The 25,997-nt window shown below is 46.4% G+C and overlaps 1 protein-coding gene across 1 annotated transcript in view; it reads left to right on the top strand.

Annotated features, from left to right (window-relative positions):
• Nucleotides 1–11,051: 11,051 nt before the first annotated feature.
• MFHAS1 (multifunctional ROCO family signaling regulator 1) overlaps nt 11,052–25,997 on the top strand; it is a 49,788-nt gene continuing 34,842 nt past the window's right edge. Inside the window, exon 1 of the mRNA XM_081176193.1 lies at nt 11,052–14,685. Coding sequence (XP_081032319.1) covers nt 11,367–14,685 — 3,319 coding nt within the window. The 5' untranslated portion in view covers nt 11,052–11,366. The remainder of the gene's footprint in view (nt 14,686–25,997) is intronic.

Raw genomic sequence — 25,997 nt, 5'->3', positions numbered from 1 at the left:
GGCTGCTGAAGGCCGTATGTCAGCAATGCTATACTTTACATTTTAAACCAATATGCTAGGATGAATTGCAGAGGACAGTGTTCCTTAATAGTAGAACAGAAGAAGGCATTCTGATTGGTAAAGCTTGCTATGTAGGGGAGAGAAAATCTGTTCAACTATTAAAAGGCACAGGACTCAAGACAACTTTTTCTTGAGGCAACTCCTACCAAACAAGCAGGAGGCACGACTTGTGGCTTTAAAATGCATTCACTGGTCGAGTTCAAACCTTTTCCCAGTCAGCATAACCTGAACTGCAGTGATCTCTGAAAGCAAACAGAATGTCCATATAGGGCTTTGCTTTCAATCATCACTGCTAATTATGTTGAGGCCTTCAGTTCCAAGAAGGGGGACTAGCTTAAATCATATCTTCCTTTTCATCACTTCTAAATCTGTTCCTTGAACCACTCAGGCATATTCTCTGAGAATATCGCTTGCTTGACTAAAATAAGAGTGCTTATGGGGGCAGGCAGGAGAGACGGTTGGTCAATGGCGTCCTTCAAACCTTTCCCATCCACCAACCAGGTATTATATTTCAACAAAGCAATTTTCAAGGGAAAGGCGGCCAGTATGCTACAAACAGGAGCAATGATTTAAAATCAACCACCACTTTCTTTCTTTTTAAGCCAACTTTTTTAAAAACAAGCACCCAGGCTTCATTCATTCTATCATAGAATGTTCTCTATACATAGGAGTGAGAAGCAACTGCTGTCCTTTCCAGCTGTACCCCAGATTACTTTTCCAACTGTATAGCCCATTTACTTTGCTCCATAGAATTCAATGGGCAACACTGAGATCCATGCCAGCCCCTCTTCCCATAGTCTTTCCCTTATTCTCCTGTGCAGGTGATGTTCCTGTAGTTTGTAATCCATGAGATTTAGGTGGATTTCAAATTCAGTTCCCTTGTCTTTCCAGAATGTTTTAATTTGGAATGAAAATACTCATTTCCCATCAAAGCCCTGAAGTGACCCCCTGTCAAAAATAAAGACATTTGCACCCACTGTATAAATGCTGCAAGGGACTTTTTTTATAATAAAAATAAAAAAATTCCTTCCAGTAGCACCTTAAAGACCAACTAAGTTAGTTCTTGGTATGAGCTTTCGTGTGCATGCACACTTCTTCAGATTCTTCAGATTCTTTTTTTATTTTGACTATGGCAGACCAACACGGCTACCTATCTACAACTGGACTTTTTTATGTGTCATTATGACAGGTGGTGGAGGGAGCGAGCCGCATTCCAGTGAGTGAGCCTGTCCCTGGCTATAGTACTGGTTTCAGCCCTATCACTGGTCAGAGCTGAAGGAGTTAAGGGGCAGAGGGATTAGGAGAGGGAGGCTGGGAAGATGAAACAGGTTTGAAAAGGCAACTGAAACCAGCTTAGGTTAGATGCTTTTCAAAACTATTGGGATTTTTTTTAGAGTGAATGAAGGGATTTCACTCTGCTGAAATTCATCATTTATAACTTTAAAAAGGGACACAGGTAATTTTAACCTGTGATCTCTTTCGTGGTTGATTTCAAATACTGCACACATATATCTTAATCAGGTATCTGTCCCTAAAAGGTGTTAGGAGAGGCATTAAATTTCAGATTAAAAGGAAACTGAAGGTACCGTATTTTTCGCTCTATAACACGCACCAGACCATAACATGCACATAGTTTTTAGAGGAGGAAAACAAGAAAAAAATATTCTAAACGAAATAGTGGATATATGATTTTTGTGGTTCATGCTGTGGCCACAGACATGTGATCTGACAGTGAGTTTGGAGTAGCCCAATGCAAAAATCCTGAGGATCCATGTGGATCCATGCTTTGTAACCACGGAGGAGGGGAGGAAGGGGAACCATGGATCCTCTGCTCACGACTGCAGCAGATCCCCCCTGCCACCCGCAGGCATTCGCTCCATAACACGCACAGACATTTCCCCTTACTTTCTAGGAGGAAAAAAGTGAGTGTTATGGTGCAAAAAATACGGTAAATAGAAGATCGAAGAAGACTTAATCCTAATAACACAGGGACAGTAAATTGTAGACAGATGATGGACCTTGAGAAAGTCCCCCCAAAAAAGAGTTTATTTTTTTTTTTATAAAATTTTTTTATTGCGTTTCTTTCCATAGGTGAACACATTTGTTTAAACAGCAATATACAAGAAACATTTTCTATATATATAAAGAAAAACAGAGAAAAAAGAGAAAATCATTATAAAAATTTTTCGACATCTTTTTGGACCTCCTCACATCCTCTCAGCATTGCGTTCATCCTTCTAACCAATTCAGCAATTTATTATCTTATTTCCCAACTTATTATACCTTTGTATTCATTATGTTACCAATTTCAAAAATTTGTAATTTAGTTTTGACACTCTTAATAAACATAATGTTTTGTTTCTAATTTGTCTCATTTTTTTTTCCCATCAATACTTACTTTATCATTTACTTAAAATAAAATAAATTGCAGAAGCATAACGTATCTTAATCGTGCGCAATCTTAACATTCAAACAACTTATAATGTTTTTGCAAATAATCCTTAAATTTTTTCCAGTCCTCCTCCATTGTTTCTTCGCTCAGATCTCGAATTCTGCCAGTCATTTCTGCCAACTCCATGTAGTCCATCAGCTGCGTCTGCCAGTCCTCCAGTGTGGGTAAATCTGGTGTCTTCCAGAACTTTGCGATAAGAATCCTAGCTGCAGTGGTTGCATACATAAACAAGGTTCTATCCTTCTTTGGCACCTTCCGGTCCACCATGCCCAGAAGAAAGGCCTCTGGTTTCTTAGAAAAGGTATATCTGAATACCTTTTTCAGCTCATTGTGTATCATTTCCCAAAAGGCCTTTACTTTCGGGCAGGTCCACCAGAGGTGAAAGAATGTCCCTTCTGCCTCCTTACATTTCCAACACTTATTATCAGAAAGATGGTATATTTTAGCCAACTTGACTGGGGTCATGTACCACCGGTATACCATTTTCATAATGTTCTCTTTCAAGGCACTACATGCCGTGAATTTCATACCGGTGTTCCATAACCTTTCCCAGTCCTCAGACATAATGTTGTGTCCTACATCCTGTGCCCATTTTATCATAGCAGATTTAACTGTCTCATCCTGTGTGTTCCATTTAAGCAGCAAGTCATACATCCTCGAAAGTACCTTAGTCTTTTGTTCTAGTAACTCCGTCTCCAGTTTCGATTTCTCCAACTGGAAACCCACTTTTTTATCCATTTTGAATACCTCTTGAATTTGAGCATAATGTAACCAATCTCGCACCTTACCTTTTAATTTGTCCTGGCTTTGGAGCTTCCAGTTATCTCCAACTCTTTCAATCAGTTCCCAATATTTTGGCCAGTAGGCCTCCATATTGGGCTTTTTTTTAGAAATCTTGGCTTCCACAGGTGATAACCACCTCGGGGTCTTGCTTTCTAATAAGTCCTTATACTTCATCCAGACGGCAAAAATTGATTTTCTGACAATGTGGTTTTTGAACAATTTATGAACCTTCGCCTTGTCATACCACAAGTATGCATGCCAACCATACACATTATCAAACCCTTCCAGATCTAGGACATCGGTGTTTTCCAACAGGAACCAATCCTTCAACCAGCAGAAGGCTGCAGCTTCATAATACAACCTTAGGTCCGGCAGGGCAAACCCCCCTCTTTCTTTTGAGTCAGTTAGTATTTTAAATTTTATTCGGGGCTTTTTGCCCTGCCAGACAAACTTAGAAATATCCTTCTGCCATTTTCCAAAACATTCCATTCTGTCCACAACCTGAAGGGTCTGAAATAAGAATAGCATTTTAGGCAAAACACACATCTTTATAGCTGCGATTCGGCCTGACAAGGTAAGTTTCAATCTTGACCAAATATCCAAGTCTTTTTTAATTTCCAACCAACATTTTTCATAGTTATCTTTAAAGAGGTTTAAATTTTTAGTGGACAAGTATACCCCCAGGTATTTCACTTTTTTAACCACACTTAGCTCTGTCTCTTTCTGATACCCCTCTATCTCTGTAGGTGTCAGATTTTTAACCAAAACCTTAGTTTTTTGTTTGTTTAACTTAAATCCCGCCACCCGACCAAACTCCAAAATAAGTTCCAAAACTCTTTTTGTGCTAGATACTGGCTCCTGTACTGTCAAAACTAGGTCATCTGCAAAGGCTTTCAGTTTGTATTGTTTCGCTCCGACCTCTATACCTTGCACCAGCTGGTCCTCCCTAATCATATTCAGCAATACCTCCAGAACAGAAATAAATAGCAGAGGGGATAAAGGGCACCCCTGTCGTGTCCCTTTTTCAATTAGAAGTTCATCCGACACCACATTGTTCACTATCAACTTGGCTTTTTGCTCTGAATAAATTGCTTCTAGTCCATTTTCAAACCCCCGTCCCACTCCCATCCCCTTCAAGTTTTTCTTCATAAACATCCAAGAAATGTTGTCAAATGCTTTCTCCGCATCAATAAAGATTAAAGCAGCCCTTGTGTTTCTAATTCGCAACAGCTCCAAAATGTCAATAATATTCCTGGTATTATCAGACATGTGTCTACCAGGGAGAAAGCCTGCTTGGTCCTTGTGAATTACTTCATTTAAAACGTTTTTAAGTCTACTTGCTAAAATGTCTGCAAATAATTTGTAATCCACATTCAGGAGTGAGATGGGACGGTAGTTCTTAAGCTGAGTCTTTTCCTTCTCTGACTTAGGAATCAATGTGATGAATGCTTCTTTCCACGTTTCCGGTGCCCTTCTCCCCTCCATAATCTGGTTGCAAACCTCCAACAACGGTTGTGTCAAACAATCCTTCAAAGTCTTATAATATTTGGAGGTGAGCCCATCTGGGCCTGGAGATTTGCCAAGTTGCATATTTTGGATGGCACCTTCAATTTCCTGTTGAGTTATTTTACTGTTGAGCATTGATCTTTTATCTTGACTTATTTTAGATAGTCCATTTGTCCTCAAGAATTGGTCTATTTCCGATTCTTTCTGAGGCCCCTGTGCATAAAGTTCTTTGAAATATCTGTGGAAGCACTTTCTTATTTCTTCTGGTTTCTGAACTATTTTTCCTTGAATCTCCAAGTTTGTAACCGTGTTTAACTTTTGTCTTTTTTTCAATTGCCAAGCTAACAACTTTCCACATTTGTTTGCTGATTCAAACGATCTCTGCTTCATTTGTTTGATTTTCCACTCAATCTCTTGATTAATCAATTTCGAATATTGTGCTTGATGGAATTTGATCTCTCTTAGCACCTCTTTTGACTTCGGATTAGTTCTCAGCTTTTTCTCTCCTTCACTTATTTTCTCTAGAATTTTTTCCTTTTTTCCATTCCAAAATTTTCTCTTTATTGTATTCTGTTGTATCAGAAACCCTCTCATTACAGCTTTGCTTGCATCCCAGATTATTCTTTTCTCCACCGTAGTATTCAAATTTATTTCAAAGTAGTCCTTTAGCGTTTTTTGGGCCTTCTTAACGATCTCTTGATCTCTTAGCAAGGTGTCATTCATTCTCCATCTGAAGGATCCAGTTGGGAAAAGTCTCAATTCCATTTTTAAGGCATTATGGTCGGAGCAGGTTTTTGGGCAGATTTCCACTTTTCTCGTTTTCGGGGCCAGTCCTCTAGATATCCAAATTTGGTCGATTCGTGTCCATGACAGGTGGGCCTCAGAAAAGAAGGTTCCTTCTTTACCCAAGGGGTTCCTTGTCCTCCAAATGTCAATCAAGTCCATATTGTCTGTCATTTCAAAAAAGGTTTTAGGGAGTCTGCCGTCTGTTGTTAAATTTTGATTTTGGGATTTGTCCATATTTGTAGACACCACCCCATTCATATCTCCCATCACGATAATATTAGAATAGTCCAGATAGTCCATCATTGTCTCATGCAGCTTCTTATAAAATTCTGATTTTCCATCATTTGGCGCATAAACTCCTAATATCAAAATCTTTTCCCCTTGTGTTTGGATTTCAATTGCGAGAATTCTTCCATGATCATCTTTAAATAAGAATTTTGGTGACAGGTTCTCCTTTGCATAAATTACAACACCTCTTTTTTTAACTTTGTCTGATGAGATAAATTCTTGGCCAAGTCTTTTATTAATTAATACTTTCCTGTGGAGCCTAGTCACATGTGTTTCTTGAAGGCATATTACATCCAATTGTTCTTTTTTCAAAATATGGAATATCCTCCTTCTTTTTTCCGGAGAATTCCCGCCATTTATGTTCCAGCTAAGTAGCTGCAGAGACATCCTGTTCTATTTTAGACGTTCTTAAGATGGGGTGCCTTCCTTTTGCTCAGATCCCGAGGGTGCAGGCGTTGGCCCGCTTTCAGGCAATGTTGGTGCTGGTACAGCTGGAAGCCAATCCACTCCTTTTTGGAGATCTTCTCCGTGGTCGTGAAGGAACTTTTGGTTATCTTCAGGTGTTCTAATTTTAACCTTCCTTTCTTTGTAGGTGAAAGATAATCCTTGTGGAAACTCCCACCTGTAGGGAATTGCGTTGTATCTCAGCAATTTTGCTAGTTCTGAATAGGTGGCTCTAAGATCCAACAGCTGTCTCGGAATATCTCTATAAATTTCCACCCTTTTATCTTGTATTTCAATTGCTTTTTTGAAGTGGAGACCTAGGATCTTATCCCTCTCTTCCTTTGATCTTAAAATTATCAGACAGTCTCTGGATCTATCTTTCTTTACCACTCTTCCCAGTCTATATGCCGAAACAATCTTAAAATCTGTGTCTTCCTTTAAACCCCAGAACTTCGAAAATTCCTGTGTTAAGTATCCAATCAAATCTCCTTGCTCTAGTTCCGGGATGCCTCTCAATTTGATGTTACTCTCGCGATTTTTCAGTTCCACCATTGACAGATAAACTTGTTGTTCACCCACCTGTTTGTGCAGGGGCTTGACTTCTCCTTTTATTTCTTCCACTTCTTTTTGTAGAGCTCCCACTTTCTGGATTGCTTCTCCAGCCAATTCCCGATTTTCCGCTGTTGCTCCTTGCAAATTCTCTATGGCTTGCGTGTGCTGGGAAACTTGATCAGTCAATTTTTGAATCGAGGAAGTTGCTTTATCTATCTTCAAAGACTGGTCGTCCACCTTTTGGTTTAAACTTGATAATTGCTCCAATATTTGTTTAAATAGTATATCTGACCCACCTGCTGCCATATCTTCCTCAGTGGACTTCTCAGTTGTTTCCCCTTGTTCCCTTTGGGTCACCAGTACAGCTGGAACCGACGATCGGCGTCCTTGGGTCAGTGTTGTTTGTACAAGTTGTGCTGGTTTTCTTTCCTTTTCTTTCTCCTTGGCCTCTTTAGATTCCTTAGCTTTAGATGCTCTTGTTCTCCCTGCACCACTCATTACACATCTGTCAGTGTTCAAGGTCAAATTGTCTGTTGTTCCATGAGAGAGACAAATTCAATTATAAACAACCGGTAAAGTGGAATTCAAAACAAAAGTCAGTTCCCAGGGTTTTATAATCCGAAAGCCCTGTAGGGGGAGTGCCACCAAGTTTCAAAGACAAAGAAGGAAGTAGTCCGCCATTAAAGTTCCAAATTTTTTCAACTCAGTAAGTTCAGTATCCCACAGTCCCTTCAACGATTCAAAATTCCCCAAAGCACCTTTTAAAGTTCAACAAAGTTTCACAAGGGGTGCTTGCAACAATATCACATCCAAACTTTCTTGCTCAAATGTATCAGTTATGCTCCAACAAAGTTTTTACAAAGTTTGCAACTGTTTCCGCAGTTTAGCACAGTCTCTCTCTCCGGCAGCCCGACGATCTGGCTCTTTAAAAATCACCCCAAAGGAAGAGGAAGGTAGGAGGAGAACCCCCGTTACTCGTTCTTATAATCAAAGTCCCTTTCCACCTTCAGTTCAACAGTAAAAAGAGCAGGTTTAATAGCACGAAAAAGTTAAAGCTTCCCAAAGTCCCGTTTCAAGCGCTTCCGCTTTTTAAAGCTTTGCTTTGATCTTGTCAGCAATGTCGGAAGACGGACTTCCCTTTTCTCGTCTCCCGCTTTCAGCCAAATTTACGAAATTCTTTGCCAAATTTTAGTCCCCTTTACTCACGGGTATGTTACTTGCAGTTTGGTGTTGATTTTAGGAAGAAGGATCAGCGCTCATCTGTAACAGCCGCGCGGCTTCACTTCCGCGGAAAGAGCGATGAACTCACAGCACCGCTACCCCTCCTTCACTCCGGGTCTCCTTACGGGGTCCCTTCTGTGTTTTCGGAGCAGCTTCTGATGCCCGCCGAGTCCCACGGCCACGGGCTCACTCTACCCGTGGTTTATCTTGATGGGTCGTCGCTATGCCGCAGCGAACGACCCTTTTCCGCGGAGCCCCTCTTCAGAGCTCGAAGAGGACCGCCATTACAGTTTCGCGCCGCCCCCGGAAGTAGTCCCCCCAAAAAAGAGTTTAGCCAAGCAAAATTTAAATTGAAAACTCAGAAAAATACCAAGATGGAGATTTTAAAGAGAATCAAGAAAATCAAAAATACTTAAATGGAAAAGCCAAGAGAAAATGAAGATAAATGAAGGATGAAAAGTGGAAGTACATGAAAGGGCACATGAATATGACGTTTGCTTAAAGAAGAGGGAAGATGAGTAGGGAAAATAGAAGGCATTTCTTTTAAAAGGCAACCAGAGAAGTCATTTCATGACGGGAAAGTTGGGGGTTTTTGTTACTGAAGCTGAAAATGTGCAGGTGGGGGGAAAAGAAAGAAGACAAGGAGAGGTCAAAGCCGTTCCTTCTGATTTCATGTGGGCTCAGGTTGCCTTGTAAGGAGAGAAAGACAGGTAAGTTAAAAACTTGCTGAAAAGGCAAATAAAGCATTTTGAGGGTGAACCTCCAAGGAAGGAGAGTCCACCACCCTTTGAGAGAGTCTGTTCCACTGCCTAACAGCTCTTACTGTCAGAAAGTTATTCCTTACACTTAGTCGGGAAGGCCTCTATGACTGCTTGGGAGAGGAGGAGCCTTAGAAGGCAGGGACCTCAGTCCTGACAACTGCTCCACAGGGGCAAGACCTACTGGGAAGTGTCGCTGAGTTGTATGTTCATTTCCTTGAATAAAAAGTTGACTGAGTGCTGACAAGTGGCCTTGCTCCTTTGTGCTGACCTGCATCTGACTCCAGCCCTGGCAGCCTGGCCCTTTGTTTTTCCCCTGATCGTGGGAAGTGCAGTTTGACCCTAACTTTACTTAGGCAGGAGAGATTATTGGTCAAGGCCCCGGGTGTCCTGGTAGTTGTCCACCATAAAGGAAGGCTGTAGCTCAGTGGGCAGAGCACATGCTTAGCATTTAGAAGGACCTGGGTTCAATTTCTGGCATCTCCAGGTACGGGTGGGTCCAACTCACAATATCCTTTCATATGATTACCTGATGAAAATCTTGGCATATTGCAGAGATGGCAAAATGGATGGCACTGTTAAAATATACAAATTTAGAATATTTTAAGGAAGACTGGAAACCCTTTCCAGTCTAAATAAAAGGTTATTATTTCCCCTATTCAAGGATCACAGCGGATCATCAGTGGATGATCACAGACATATCTCAACCTGAACTACGGTAACCTCACAAGGCTGCTGGGGTGAGGTAGATTGTGAGCTCCTTGAAGGAAGGGTTAGCAAAAGCGAAAAGTAAATAAACAGACACCTGTGTGAACCTTGGTCTCTAATAGTTAACTGCTATCTTTTCTTCCTCCACAAGGAAGTGGGAATAGAACTCAAGAAGCTTGGGTTGGGCAGTGTAGAGAAGGACAAGGAGGCGAGACCATTGTCTAACTGCAGTAGTGATCCCATGTTGCTCTCATTTATTTCAGTAGTGCTGCTGTTGGGGACCTTTGGGCTGCCGGATGTTGCTGAACTTCAGTTCCCATCATCACTGGTCACTGCACATACCGGGGCTGATGGGAGCTGTACTTCAGCAACACTAAGCAGGCCAAAGGTTTCCCCACATTGGCAGTTAAGTATTGTTCCTGAGAATATCCCTCATGGATTGAACCAGCTCACAAACACAAACACACACACACACACACACACACACACAAACACAGAGGTATGGAGCGCTTCCCAAAATGAATTTAAAAGCTCTCAACTTCTACTAAATGGTTGGCTCTGCCTTGCATGTGTGAATGGGTGGCGCTGTGGACTTGCCTAGGACTTGCCAATCAGAAGGTCGGTGGTTCGAATCCCCCGACGGGGTGAGCTCCCGTTGCTCGGTCCCTGCTCCTGTCAACCTAGCAGTTCGAAAGCACGTCAAAGAGCAAGTGGATAAACAGGTACCGCTCCGGCGGGAAGGTTAAACGGCGTTTCCGTGCACTGCTCTGGTTCGCCAGAAGCGGCTTACTCATGCTGGCCACATGACCCAGAAGCTGTACGCCGGCTCCCTCGGCCAATAAAGCGAGATGAGCGTGCAACCCCAGAGTCGGCCACGACTGGACCTAATGGTCAGCGGTCCCTTTGCCTTTACCTTAATTATCATTATCTTTTTTACACAGATGGAACTTTCACACTGCAGCACACCTGTCCCTGGAACACCCTGGCTTCCTGCAGGTCTGAACCTTAGGGGACGTCAGGAATGCCAACTTGAATAAAATATGGGGGGGGGGGGGAGATAAGCCCCACCCCACCTAATCAATCATAGGACACGCAAGGGCATAGCCAGGGGAGAAGGGGGGCAGTTGCCCCCATAAATCAATAAAAATACTTAACTGAGGTTCTGCCCACCCCCATAAAGCCTGCCCTCCCAACATAAATCCTGGCTCGGGCAGGCACTCTCCATTTGAATGGCAATGACCATCAACTGGGGGGGGGGCTGGCCCCCCTCAAATATTTTATGGGGGGTGCTAAGGGACCTTGGCCCCTCGGAGTTGCCTCCTTTGGGTGAGGAGGACGAGCCTCGTTCAGGGACGTGAGCCGGCAGCAAAGGGAAGCGAGGAAAATGCTGGCGCGCCCTTTCCTCCTGCAAGGGCGGCTCCGACCAGGCGTGCACTGACGTGCCGAGGGGCGGCGCTGCTGTTGCCGCCGCTGCCGCCACGGGCACCTCCTCCAGTTTCCTCCCCTCGGTCCCGGTTCGGGAACCCGCCGGCGCCGCCTTGCTGGGAGCGGCCGCCCAGGAGAAAGGATGCTCCTCCGGGCGCGGCGGCGGAGGAAGAGGCGCGGCGGACGGGACATCCCTGCGGCCGGCAGCCTTGCCTAGCGCAAGACGCGCGCAGCCTCCTCCATGGCGAAGCCCCGCGCTACGTTGCAGCGGCGAGGCCCGGCTTGCGGCGGGGAGCCCGGCGGCGGGGGCGGCGCTGGTGCCCGGGCCCATCTTTCCTCTCGCCTCGGTGCGCCCTAAGGACTGCGGCGGCGGCGGCGGCGCTATGGCCGAGACGGAGCGGCCGGAGGAAGCGGCCCGGCTGTGGCGAGACGCCGCCCTGCGCGCCGGCAAGCTGCGGAGCGACCTCGGGCAGCTGGAGCTGGGCTCCCGGGAGGAGAGCGGCCCGCAGGCAGAGCCGGAGCCCAAGTCCGCGCTGCAGCAGCAGGAGCAGGAGCCGCCGTCGCCGCTGGAGACGCTGAACCTGAGCGGGCGCGGCCTGGAGGAGCTGCCCGAGGGCTTGTGCGCCGCCGTGGGCAGCAGCCTGAGCGTGCTCTCGATGCGCAGGAACCGGCTGGCGAGGCTGCCCTCGGCCGCCGCCCTGGGGCACCTGGGCCGCCTGGCCGAGCTCGACCTGAGCCACAACCGCCTGCGCTCCCTGCGCGACGACGGCCCGGCGCTGGCGCTCCTGCGCGGGCTGCGCAAGCTCAGCCTCAGCCACAACCAGCTGGGCGCCGGCGGCGACGGAGCGCTGCCCGACGCCTTGGGCGAGCTGCGGCAGCTGGAGGAGCTGGACTTGAGCTTCAACCGCCTCAGCCGCCTGCCCGGCCAGGCCTTGGCCCGCCTGCAGCAGCTGCGCGCCCTCGACGTGGACCACAACCAGCTTCCCGCCTTCCCTCCGGCGCTGCTGGCGCTGGGCTCCCTGGAGGAGCTGGACTGCTCCGGCAACCGGCACCTGCGGGCCTTGCCCGAGGGCATCGCCGCCCTGCGGCGCCTGAAGATCCTGTGGCTCAGCGGCACAGGCTTGGCGGCCCTGCCTGAAGGCTTGTGCCAGCTAGGGGCCCTGGAAAGCCTCATGCTCGACGGAAACCACTTGAGAGGCCTGCCCGCCGGGTTTGGCGGCCTGCAGCGCCTCAAGATGTTGAACCTCTCCTCCAACCTGCTGGCCGACTTCCCCGCAGCTGTGCTGGCCTTGCCTGGCTTGGAAGAGCTGTACCTGAGCCGCAACCAGCTCACCCTGCTGCCCGCTGGGCTGTGCCAGCTGTGCCAGCTGCGGACCCTGTGGCTGGACAACAACCGCATCCGCTACCTGCCCGACTCCATCGTCCAGCTGCATCACCTGGAGGAGCTGGTCCTGCAGGGCAACCAGATCGCCATCCTGCCCGAGGGCTTTGGCCAACTCAACCGCATCAGCCTCTGGAAGATCAAAGACAACCCTCTGATTCAGCCCCCCTACGAGGTCTGCATGAAGGGCATCCCTTACATCGCGGCCTACCAGCAGGAGCTGGCCCACTCCCAGCCTGCCCTCAAGCCCCGGCTCAAGCTGGTCCTGATGGGCCTGAAAAACGCAGGCAAGACGCTGCTGCGGAAGTGCCTCGTGGAGGACGAGGACGAGGGACAAGGGCGTGGAGAGCTGTCCTTCGCTGCAGCCTGCAAGGACGCTGGGAGAGCTCGGGCCAAGGGGTGCTTCATGCAGACCCTCAGAGACCTGCCCCCTCAGCCTCTTTCCCCCAAAGCACAGCCACACCGTCGCCCCATTGTCGAGCAGCCAGAGGCTTCCCCTTTGCCAGCTTCGACCCTGAAATGTTCCCATTTGGGATGTATCTCCAGTGAGCAGTGGGACGTGCTCTTCTACCCTTCTCCAAAAGCTGCTGGGCAGACCCAGGTGGGATGTTTTGCCGCTGAGCGGCAGGACAATGCTCCGCTGGCCCCGTCACCAAAAATAAATGGGGAGGCGCACTTAGGATATTACCCTCCCCTGCGGCCCATTATGCCCCCAGCTCCCTACGCAGCCGGGTTGCCAGGCAGCAGCAAAGGCATAGAGGTGACCGACTGGACTGCAGACGTGGAAAGGGGCCTGACTTTCATTGTGTACGAGCTGGCGGGAGACCCAAGTTACGACGTGATCCAGCCCTTCTTCCTCTCTCCGGGAGCCCTCTATGTGCTGGCGGTGAACCTGAGCACATATGTGCCGCAGTGTTTTTATCCCTCCGTGGGGCACTTCCTTCACTGGCTGGGGGCAAAGGTGCCCCATGCCGTGGTGTGCATGGTTGGCACCCACGCTGACCTGTGCGCTGAACGGGAGGTGGAAGAGAAGTGCTTAGACATCCACCGCCAGATTTCCCGGCAGGAGAAGTGCGACTATGAGGGCCTCCAGAGTCTGGCCCAGCAGGTAGACGAAGCCCTGGGGCAGGATTTCGACCTGCGATGCTCCAGCCCCCACGTCGCCTTCTATGGGGTGTCAGACAAGAACCTGCGGCGCAAGAAAGCTCAGTTCCAGTATTTGCTCAACCACCGCCCCCAAATCCTTTCCCCGGTGCTGCCTATCAGCTGCTGGGATTGCTGCCAGGTACGCCGCCTGCGAGAGAAGCTCCTTTCGGTAGCCGAGCATAGAGACATCTTTCCCAATTTGCACCGGGTGCTGCCAAGGTCCTGGCAGGTGCTGGAGGAGTTGCACTTCCAACCGCAGGCTCAGCAGCTGTGGCTCAGCTGGTGGGACTCGGCTCGGCTGGGCCTGCAGGCAGGGCTGACGGAGGACCGTCTCCAGAGTGCTCTTTCCTACTTGCACGAAAGCGGCAAGCTGCTCTACTTTGAGGAGCACCTCACCCTTCGGGAATACGTTTTCCACAACTTGCCCAGGCTCATTGACATCCTCAACGTCTTCTGCCAACGGGATGCCGCGGTCTTGCTCCAGAAACTGCTTGGCAATGCCCACGTGGACGAGCTGAAGGCCACGCAGCTCCACCACTATGTGGAAGGCTTTTTGCTCCACGGGCTTCTCCCCGCCCATGTCATTCGCCTGCTCCTCAAACCCCACATCCAGAGCAGAGAGGACCTGCAGCTGATCCTGGAGCTGTTGGAGAAGATGGGTCTCTGCTACTGCGTCAACAAGCCCAAGTCCAAGCCCTTGAACGGGGCGACGGCATGGTACAAGTTCCCTTGCTATGTGAAGAACGAGATGCCCCACGCAGAGGCGTGGATCAATGGCTCCAACCTGGGTGGGCAGTCCTTTGTCGCTGAACAGCTGCAGATTGAGTACAGCTTCCCCTTCATCTTCCCCCCGGGGCTCTTTGCCCGCTACAGCGTCCAGATCAACAGCCACGTGGTTCAGCGGTCTGATGGGAAATACCAGATCTATGCCTACAGGGGGAAGGTACCTGTCGTAGTAAGTTATAGACCTGCCAAAGGCACCCAGCAGCCAGATACTTTGTCTATCGCTAGTCATGCATCCTTACCAAATATATGGACAGCCTGGCAAGCCATAACCCCACTAGTGGAAGAACTGAATGTCTTGCTTCAAGAATGGCCAGGCCTGTACTATACTGTGCATGTCCTCTGTTCCAAGTGCCTTAAAAGAGGGTCGCCCCACCCGCATACTTTCCCAGGTAAGAATATTTTAATGCTCAGGTGTTTCTTTTGTGTGTGTGTGCGCGTGCGCTACTGGGTTAATATCGAGTGTGCACATGTAATTGCCTCGTAAGCGGGTGGTAGATAGATGCAATCTGTCTTTCTGCAGCTGCTTGCTGCGTTGCAAGATGATGCAGGTAATCTCACCTGGAAACCTGACTACTGCCAGGTGAGAGAGGTTACCCCAGGATAAGTTTGCTTACCTGTATGTGCTCCGTGTTCCATCCTGCCAAGCAGCGAGGAATCTTTGCACTTCTCTGTTCCCCCCAGATTTCTGGTCAGGGTTGAAAATGTCAAATTCTCCCTTGGCGCTTAGTAGAACAATACAGGATTCACCTGCGCTTTGACATAGGCGGTGAAATTCTTACTATGGTGGTGCAAATAAGTCCATACAGAATACACCCCCAGCGAACTCTGTTGCCGTGAAGCATATTAGTCATCCGTATTTTCCAGTCAAGTGATAAGTTGGTGTTTTGTGAACATCAGGTACAGATACGTGGTTAAAATGGCTGTCTGCATCTTGCCCGGATAACAGTGATACCTGGCGTATTTTTATAGCCTCACTTTGTCAGCAGCATGCACCCTTGTCACAATTATATCACTTGGTCAAAGGATCATCTGTTCCCACCCATTGCTGTGTTTAGCAGGCGTTATTGTGAAAAAATCCCTCTCTGCCTCCCTTTGTGCGGCTTTTGCATATGCTGATGTACAAAACAGCCAAAGGAACTGATTTACTTCTGCTGGCTCCTGTACGTGTTTTCATAGAGAGTTCATGTTTGTTTCTTCATTAGATTCCGTATTCTGTTCTTCCTTCAGTCAGGTTGGCAACTTCCTATGTGTGCGGCATGTGTGTGCTCACATATGTTGAGGCTCTGAATCTTAACAAGCCTCCAAAAGCAACCATATATTGCGGCCAGCCAAGTGTTTGGTATTCTCCCTGCCCGCCCACCACTCCCGCTCCTGCCTGCGACTAAATGCTGAGTATTGAAAACGGGGGGGGGGGGAGCTTGGGAAAGCCACAAAAGATGGTTGGTGGGCTTGTGCGTTGTGCAGACCTGATGAATAGTATGTGGATGTATTCTTAATACTTTGGAATACTTGCAAAGCAAATTGATTTAGGGGGTGGTGTTTCAATCGTTGGCTTTTAAGATGAAAAACCCCAAATAATATCTGATGTTAGAATTTTCGTCAAAATTGCCTGTAAAAGGGGGGGGGGAATGTTAGGTGGAGGTGATTGCTTTTTTGGTTTCTTAAAGTTGGCAGTGGCCAACAAGAAGGATTACTGCATATGGCATGTATATTCACCCCCCTTTCCCCTCAAGTCTGCTAGGTTTCTGTGTTGTTTCAATACAAATGTTGACCAGAGGCGATATATGGGAAGCTGTGCCTCTCTCAAACCGCATCCGTTATCTTAAAGATAATGGGCCGGATCCAGCCATGTAGGTGTGCTCGTGGGAGCCAGGGCAACACATTTCTGCTAGTGCAGGGCGGTCCAACTTTTCATACCAAGTGGGCTGCAAGAGTATGGAACCAAAGGGCTACACTTTGCCATGTCATGCTCCCCCCGACAAGGTGAAAATTTGACAGCTTCCCAAAGCCCAGCATATCGCATACCCGGCTTTGGGAAGGTGGTACAAGGGGCATCAAATGTTGCCAAGGGCCGCCAAAAAGGCCTCGAAGGTTAAGTGTTGGATCACCTTGCCCTAGTGAAACAGGGCTCCCTCCAGCCCCTGGGTGCCATCCCAGATCAGCTCTGGGGTGTCTGGAGAACTCATAGAACAGCATGGAGGACAGAGAGGGGAGATTGGTCTGTTGGGCAAGCTGAAATGTTTGCACTGGTGGAGCCATTTTGTTGTTGTTGTTGTTTAGTCGTTTAGTCGCATCCAACTCTTCGTGACCCCATGGACCAGAGCACGCCAGGCACTTCTGTCTTCCATTGCCTCCCACAGTTTGGTCAAACTCATGCTGGTAGCTTCGAGAACACTGTCCAACCATCTCGTCCTCTGTCGTCCCCTTCTCCTTGTGCCCTCCATCTTTCCCAACATCAGGGTCTTTTCCAGGGAGTCTTCTCTTCTCATGAGGTGGCCAAAGTGTTGGAGTCTCAGCTTCAGGATCTGTCCTTCCAGTGAGCACTCAGGGCTGATTTCCTTCAGAATGGAGAGGTTTGCTCTTCTTGCAGTCCATGGGACTCTCAAGAGTCTCCTCCAACACCATAATTCAAAAGCATCAATACTTTGGCGATCAGCTTTCTTTATGGTCCAGCTCTCACTTCCATACATCACTACTGGGAAAACCATAGCTTTTACTATACGGACAACAACATGGAATTCCTCCCAAGCTATTTTGCAGCCATACACCGGCAATCCTGAAAACTGTTCAGGTTTAGTCTCCTTTTAACTGTGTCCTAGCTTGCTTTATCCCCATAGAATTCAAAGGGAGCCACTGATAAGTCACTCAGGCCCTCTTTGGATAAACTTGTCCGGGGTTCTTTTCCCCCGCTATGACACTAGCCAGTGATGTGGAGCAGAAAAAAACCCCAGCAGACTTCCATGGAAAAATGTCTATTTCATAAGTCAATTAGCAGCAGTGAATGGATGTCAGCTGATAATAGAATATTTGAAAATACAATATGTGAAACTTGACGGTTTCAAAGTTTTCAGTTTTGTTTACTAAATGCAGGAAAAATAAACAATAAGAAAAATAACAAATTAGTAGCAATGAATGGATGTCAAATGAAAACACAACATTTGAAAATACAGTATTTGAAACTTGACAGTTTCTTAGTTTTCAGTTTTGTTTCCTAAATGCAGGAAAAATAAACATGAACACACCATCTAGGGACATCTGAATTTTTTGGGGTGAAAACTGAAAATTTTATAGTGCACGTTGCCCTAGGAAAAGTCTCCCAATTCAAGCTTTTTTCCGGAAAGTTTGCATCACTGCAAATGACCTTTAAGCAGAGAGGCAATTAAGGAAAAAAACGATGCACTGGTTTGCTGGAATGATTTCTTCCTTAATTATGAAAGCTACTTCCACTGTTGTGGTCCCCTCTGAGCCCCAGCAAAGAGTGATTCTGAGTCACTCACTGCAAGAGAGAGTTGCAAAATGACTGCCTCGCTCTCCTCCCCTAGTCTAGGTTTCAATTGTGGGAACAGGCGAGGGGACAGCCAACACAAAGAGATTGTGGTTGCGGTGGTGACTCACAGCTTCTCTTCAGTGTGATAGCTGGAGACTTTCTGGTGATGGTTTGTTTTGAATTCATTACTTGTGTGTAACCAGTTGATACTTTCCTGCTTTAGTAATGCAGACTTGAGTCAGAACGCCGGAAGAGTATTTTTGGCAGGAGGAGCGTATGTTGGCATAAAATCAAGTCAAACTTCTGACCTTAATAAGCAATGTGTTTATGGGACTTTTCTTTCAACAAAGTACTTGGGAATGTACTTCATAAATGGAGGGGGGGGGATGAGTTAATTTCGCTCTTATTCAAATGTGTGTTTTGGCTGGTTTGTGTTTTTCTTAGACTGTGGTTAGTTTTTGACCTGGCTCGCTGCTGCTGCTTCTACATACCTGGAAGTAAGCGCCAGTAGAAGTCATTTCAGAGGACGCAGTGGTCAGATTCATGACATAAAGCTTGCTCTTTCCTGCATCTGTTAATGCACTAGGCCCTTGTTGATTTGCAGGGTGAAGCTCTTAGGTTAGAGTTTCTGCTGTCAACATAACAGGGTCTGATCAGGGACTTGCTGATCAGAAGGTCGGCGGTTCGAATCCCCGTGACGGGGTGAGCTCCCATTGCTCGATCCCTGCTCCTGCCAACCTAGCAGTTCGAAAGCACGTCAGAGTGCAAGTAGATAAATAGGTATCGCTCCGGCGGGAAGGTAAACGGCGTTTCCGTGCGCTGCTCTGGTTCGCCAGAAGCGGCTTAGTCATGCTGGCCACATGACCCGGAAGCTGTACACTGGCTCCCTCGGCCAATAAAGCGAGATGAGCGCCGCAACCCCAGAGATGGTCACGACTGGACCTAATGATCAGGGGTCCCTTTACCTTTACCTTTAATCAGTGTACTGGGTGCTTTAGAGAGCAATACAGTGGTACCTCTGGTTGTGAACAGGATCCGTTCCAGAGGCCCATTCGCAACATGAAAAGAGCGCAACCTGAAGCGTCATATCTGCACAGGTGCGCGGCACGATTTGGTGCTTGTGCGCCTGCGCAAAACGCGATTTAGCGATTCTGCGCGAGCAGTGAAACCCGGAAGTAACTTTTCTGGTACTTCCAGGTTGCCGCAGGACGCAACCTGAAAGAACGTAACATGAAGCAAACGTAACATGAGGTATAACTGTAATGACAGTTCTTTGCCCTCAGGGTGGTCACAATCTGAGTACAGTGGTATCTCAGGTTACATACGCTTCAGGTTACAGACTCCGCTAACCCAGAAATAGTGCCGCGGGTTAAGAACTTTGCTTCAGGATGAGAACAGAAATTGTTCTCCGGCAGCGCGGCAGCAGCAGGAGGCCACATTAGCTAAAGTGGTGCTTCAGGTTAAGAACGGACCTCCAGAACGAATTAAGTATTTAACCCAAGGTACCACTGTATTGACTGTGACAGAGACATCAATGATGACAAGGGGCAATAACTGAGAAAACACAGTTAAGAATCCCTTCAGCCCAATGCTATGTTCCTGCCATTCTTAAATTTATAGTATCTTGTTAACCAAGCCAATCTTCCCATAAAGAAAATGAGCATCTGTTTGTGAGCAAAGTTCATTATCCCTCTCTAAAGTGCTTTTTCGAAATGGGCGCCCCCTCCGATTTGGCTTTCTGTTGATAGATACAAAAATTGCATCCAGGCACTAATAATTCTGCAGATAACTGCTAAACAATATTTTAGTTTTAAGCATATGCGAACTACTGAAAATGTGAACCACACTGCAATCATTCAAGGACAAGATGAGCCCTCTGAGCCCAGAGGATACTGATTAAAGGCTCTGCTATTTTCAGGTCACCTTCATCATTGGATTAAAAACATACAGATGAAGCCATCTTATGCCAACTCAAACCACTGGACATCTAGTTCAGTGCTGTCGACATAGACTGGGAACAACTTCCCTGGGTTTCAGGCAGGAAACATTTCCTATCTTACCTGGAAATGCTGGAGATTGAATCCTAGGGCTTTTAAAATGCAAAGTGCATGTTCTGCCAGTGAGCTAAAGCCCTTCCTCAAGGGTTACAGATTGCAGGGTCAGAGGAACTCCTTCCTGGGAAGAGACTGGTGAAGTTCATATATGTTTGGTCCAGCCTAAATAGTTCAGCTGGTGAGACACCCTTTGTTTCATTCTGAATTTCTCACCCTGTTTGGAAATGAGTTCCTCTTTCCTTTTCAAAAGAAGGAAGAAAAAATACGTTTCAGTGCATGACTACCTATTACTTGCAGTTGGTTGTAGTGAAGCCCAACAGTTAGTGCCAACCGTGGTTTACAAATCCACTTAAAGTCATGGTTTCTGTTTCAGGTTTATGGTAGAACCATACTTTATATTAAGGGTTGTGCTTGGATTGGTGACTTTAAACCTCGGTTAAGTCTGACAAGGGAAAGAGGCAAGGGAAATCACTTGGAGAGAAGCCTTGCATTTTCAAAGCTGGTGCTGCATTTAAAAACTGTTTTCTGGGGAGCCATTATTACGTGGCATTGGAGTGTTGCAGTATAGAAAACCCTAGAGCAGGGAGTGGCTAACAGCGCTAGAAACTCAGATATAGAAGTTAGGCACCAAATGGCTTGTTAAACCAGGGTTACAGTTGCCAAAATGGAATGCCTGGTTGCCATTTGGGGACCAGACAGCTCAAAAGTCTCATTTTTCAATATGACTTATTGGTTCCTGAAATTTACTCTGTGCAGATAAAATATAATTTTTACAGGATGCATTGCTAGTATGTGAAAAGAGTCAAGATCGAAGGATCCCCAGGCATGCACCTGCAGATGGTGACGTCATGTGCCATCCTGGTGAATGGGCATCTTCGCTTGGTCACAAGCGGCCAATAGCCACCTGCAAAATGAATTTTGAACACTGGTGGCCCTCTAGTGTTGTTGAACTCTATTTCCCACTATCCCTGATGTGTTAGCCATACTGGCTGGGGTTTATGGGAGTTGGAGTCCAACAGCCACAGGAGAGCCACAGGTTAGTTAGCACTGCCCTATAGGAACAGTGTTACGTGATAGGTCACTGCGGGGGAAAGCATATTTGCCAACTGGAATGTTCGCTAATGGGACCAGGGGCAGGGTGTGTGTGTGTGTGTGTAGATTTTAGGAAATGGTCACAAAAATTATTTTGAGCACCCTGATTAAGAATGATCTTCTATGTTAAAAAGACCACCTAACTTAGCGTTTATTTAAGGCCTGAGCTTTTTATGTTGAACTTGGGGTTCTGGTTTTAGGTATGCCTTGTGAATTTAAGAACACCAGACAGCGTGATGTGACAATAAAGGAGCATGCAGAAGATTACCAATGAGATAAGCACATTTCAGAGACTCTCTTGGATACCCCATTGAGGATTTGCATTCCTGTCTTTTTACAATTGTCTCATTGTGCCTCTGAATATATTCTAGACCAAAGAATCTAATGCATGCTGTCTGAGTCACTAAATGATGCAAAGAGTGCGGCTTCCAGGATCTCCCCAGTCACCCGGATTATGGGAAGAGGAGTGCGTTAAGGAGTTAACTGATTGGTTAAGTGGTTTTTGAGAAAGTTCCGTAAAGTGTGGAATGGTTATTATGGTCCTAATCCCATTTAGTGACTAAAAGGGTAGGATTTAGGGTTTATGTTTCTTCCAGATTAATTAATTTGTGCTAAAGTCATGCAATCTTGTGAACACCCCTCTTGAAATATGCAGATCGTTTTCTAGTGTATGCTTATGTGGTTTGGCTCTGTTGAGACTCTAATAAAATTTTCTGTAACAATTCCCTGAATTTGTGTTGCTGTCCTATGCATGCTTATTTGGTGATAAATCCTTCTGAAATCAGTGAAGTTATTTCTTGAGTAAACGTGAATGAGATCTGATTGTTAGAAAACTAGCTCATAAGGGAGAAAGGTTCTAGCCTAACCTTCAACCTGAATTGTTTTTCTACATGCAAAAAAAAGGTTCCTGGGCAGGGATCAAAACAACACGCAGAGGTATCAAACATGCAGGTTTGAGGTGCAAAGTTACAGGATTGTTGAGAGATAGAGACATTATTGTCAACAGTTGTGATCGTTTCTGAATTAGAGCATTGTGCTCACGATTTGTTCAGATACAACAGCAGTGGAGGGGTGGGAAGACAGCATTGGCCTTTATGAAGCTTCTTTGTTTGTTAAATTTATGAGGAACTGTATCTTTAGGAGAAGCTACGTCTGTTTTCTCCCAAATGAAAGCAATCAATGAAGTTGTTCATACTATATAGCTCATCTCAATCTTCAGGACTCAAGAATCCAGCCATTGCATCAGAGAGCTGACTATGAAATACAAGAAACATATTCTTCGAAAGTGTTTTGCTGCCTCTCATGGAAGAGGCATGGCACGGCAGAAGAACTAAACCTCTCCAGAGAGCCTCCATAATAGGCAAATACCACTATGAGTGAAAGGAGAAGAGGTCCAGTGATACGAAGTACCATGCAGATGGATGCTGAGGACTAAAAATATCTAGGAGAATGCTGGTCCTGTAATGTTAAAGATGCTGCTTTGAGGCCTAAAGCTGACACTGAACTATACTGATAAGAAAATCTCTTAGTTTTCAAGAGTCTAATCTACATTCCAAATATCACATGGTACAGGCCTCTCAGAAAAGGTACCGTATTTTTTGCTCTGTAAGACGCACCCAACCATAAGACACACCTAGTTTTAGAGGAGGAGAACAAAAAAAAAAAATATTCTCTACCTCTCTGCGCAGCGCCCCTTCAGCGAAGCGGCAGGAGAAACTGAGCCCCTTCCATTTCTCCTCCCGCTTCACTGAAGGGGCGCTGCGCAGAGAGGGAAAACTGCACAGCGCCTCTCCAGCGAAGCGAAGCCAGAAGTGCAAGAGGGATCAGTGGTCACCAATCCCTCTTGCTCTCCTGGCTTCAGTGAAAGTTGCACAGCCTGCATTCACTCCATAAGACGCACACACATTTCCCCTTACTTTTTAGGAGGGGAAAAGTGTGTCTTATAGAGCGAAAATACAGTATGTCAAAATAATTGAGCCTACACAAACTACAGTGTCACGAAGAAGACTAGAATAAAAGGTATTATAGCTTTTTAAAATGTTAAATTCAGTATTAAAAACATTTTAGCATAATTTTCCCCAATTTAGAACATCAACTTCCATGTTTACTTTAAAGTGATAAACACAACACAATCCTGGAAGTCAGTCCAGTAGTATTTAATCCCAAGTAAATGTGTCTAGGAATGCAGCCATCACAGTGTTTTTTAAACCCAAGTTTTGATCTTTGAAAAAGTGTTTGTTTACATTTGTAAGGTTGCACACCACTCACCACCTGCTGCAAGTACTCTTGTAAGATTAATTCTTTGCAACTCAAAATCCCTGGTGCCCTTACTAGTAATGTTTGAGCCACTGGAAGACTTCCCCAGGAGCAATCCCAGACCCCCTGTGTTCCCCCTGCTCTTAGGACTTTCTCAAGTGTTTTGCTTGTAGCATGGTATCAGTTAGAAGGAAATCATATTCCAGCCTTCCACTTTAAAACAAAAGACCCTAAAGAAATTTGCAAATGCCGTCACATATTTGCAATACTTAATGAGCTCACGTTTACATTTGTGCTCCCAAACATGTCTAGTGGGGAGAGTGTAACCAGCCTTGTGTGACAGAATAGCGTCTGTTCACGGTTGCTGGGTCAAGCAGTTGCATTGTTGATCATTTGTAAGTTTCAGCAGGAAGCTGGGAGACAGCATGTTCCCTGTTAATCCCTTCCCAACCAAAACTGCACTGGCTAGCTGTTGCAGCTTAACTCTAGTGCACCTACCCCATCTTCAGCTGTTAAAAACATCTCATTTTTCAATAACATGAATGAGTCTGCACAAGTGTCAGGCGTGTATGCTTCACTTCATTTGCATGCCACTGGAAGAGATCAGAAAGACGTGATTTGGTTTTCAAACTAACCACAGTTTCCCATGACATCCACACTCAGAGATATCTGGTTTCACTGTAGTTAGTGAAATAAACCAGGAGTAAGCATGATTTTATGTCCTGTTTTTTGTTGTTCTTCAAACAACTTACTTGGAGTAGGGGACCAGGGTAATGCCATGCTGTGTGGCATCGGTTGCCAACAATGCACATATCTGCCCATAGAGGCCTTTCCGACTAAGTGTAGGAAGATCCTTCTGACAGTACGAGCTGTTAGGCAGTGGAACAGACTCTCTAGGAGGGTGGTGGACTCTCCTTCCTTGGAGGTTTGAAGAAGAGGTTGGATGGCCACCTGTCATGGATGTATTTTAGTTGAGATTCCTGCATCGCAGGAGGGTTGGACTAGATGACCCTCGGGGTCCCTTCCAACTCTGCAATTCTATGAATGATGCCACTGTGGCTACTCCTAGACTGCAAGCCTAAAGCTGCCATCTTGTGTATGCTTCCTTGGGAGGAAGCCCCACCCAATTCATCCGTGGAATTGAGCTTCATGGCTGCAACCCTAAGCATAGGAACAAAGGAAGCTGCCTTATAACTGAATTAGGCCAGTGCTCCCATCTGGCTTTGTATCAATGACTGACAGTGTCTCTCTAAGGATTTCCTCCAGCAGCCATATCTGGAAATCTGTGACCTCCTCCATACAACACACACACACGACCACTGTGTTATAGCTGTGCCCCCAAAGCACACTGGCCAGATCACTGGGACTTCCTTCTAAGCAGAGTTAGGGTCAAACTGCACTTCCCATGATCAGGGGGAAAACAAAGGGCCAGGCTGCCAGGGCTGGAGTCAGATGCAGGTCAGCACAAAGAAGCAAGGCCACTTGTCAGTGCTCAGCCAACTTTTTATTCAAGGAAATGAACATACAACTCAGCGACACTTCCCAGTAGGTCTTGCTCCTGTAGAGCAGTTGTCAGGACTGAGGTCCCTGCCTTCTAAGGCTCCTCCTCTCCCAAGCAGTCTCAAACAGCATCTGAGCATCTCTGGCCTCTGTTCCACTCTCCTCGTTATTCTGTGCGTTCTTGGAGACAAGGCTGGAGGGGAGCTTGTCGCAGCAGGAGAGGGAGACTCCCTGGATTCCTCATCAGTCTCTTGATGCCCCTCCTCTGCTTCTGCCTTGGAGTCTGAACTGCTTCCTTCCACAGGTTCTTCCTGCTCACTAAACTTTGTTGCCCTTCAGCATTTGTTGCTTCCTTAGATTCTCCAAATTGCAGAAATTGTTGTCTTTGCTTATACTGGCCACTGACACATGGCTTAAAAAAAGAGAGAGAGATTAATTCGCAAATGCTGTATACAGATGCATATTTAAAAATCATTACTACCCTACTGAGTCATACAAAGTAGACCCATTGGTTTCAGTGAGTCTGAGTATGAATTAGCTGGATGCATGATTTTATTCTTGAGTATGACTAATATTAGATATCGCTCTATAAATTTTATAGAGGAATGCAATACATCTCACTGTAGTGGGGAGGACCAGGGCCTGTGTGCATGTGCTCAGTCTTCTGCCAAGGGGCTCGCTTCTGATGGCCAGTTCCTGGGCCCCTGCATTCCTCCTTTACTTTTAAACCAGATTTGGAATGGACAGCCATTCAAACAGAGGACATCATACAGAGAACTGCCACCTGTCCTTATTCTGCCACCTGTCCTTATTCTGCCACATCTTCTTATCCTAACGTTCTGATAGCCCTTCAAATGGACACAAGTCTTCCCCAAAGGAGGACACTGACCACCCTGTCTTTGCCCTGCTTGTTCTGCTAATGTGTGCATGTGGTACCAGTTGCTCTGTCATTGAGACCTTGTCCATTTTCCACATAATTTAAATAGGCTGCATTTTGTGTGTGTTGTTTCCTAAACAAACGAAGATGTGAAATTAGACTCTCTTTAGAAAAGTACAAGGGGAGTAGTACTCCTTAGTACCTGGGAATGCTAGGATAGGAAGCACCCACATGATCCAGCCTATCTAGAGACACCTTGTGATGCATCAGGGGAGCATCATTAGAGCAGCAGGCACAGTGCACAGGTTGCTTGAATTGGTCCTTAGATGCCATGACTGTGTTCAGAATCAAGCTTATTCACTGAAATCCCCGCCCAAAAACACTCCCATGCTAATACTTTGGGAAGTGAGGGATATAGGAGCAAATAGATGGTTG

The sequence above is a fragment of the Podarcis bocagei genome (assembly GCF_964188305.1).
Source record: "Podarcis bocagei genome assembly, chromosome: 17".
Taxonomy (NCBI): domain Eukaryota; kingdom Metazoa; phylum Chordata; class Lepidosauria; order Squamata; family Lacertidae; genus Podarcis; species Podarcis bocagei.
The sequence above is the reverse complement of the archived record's forward strand: the minus strand, read 5'-3'. Positions and strand labels throughout refer to the sequence as shown.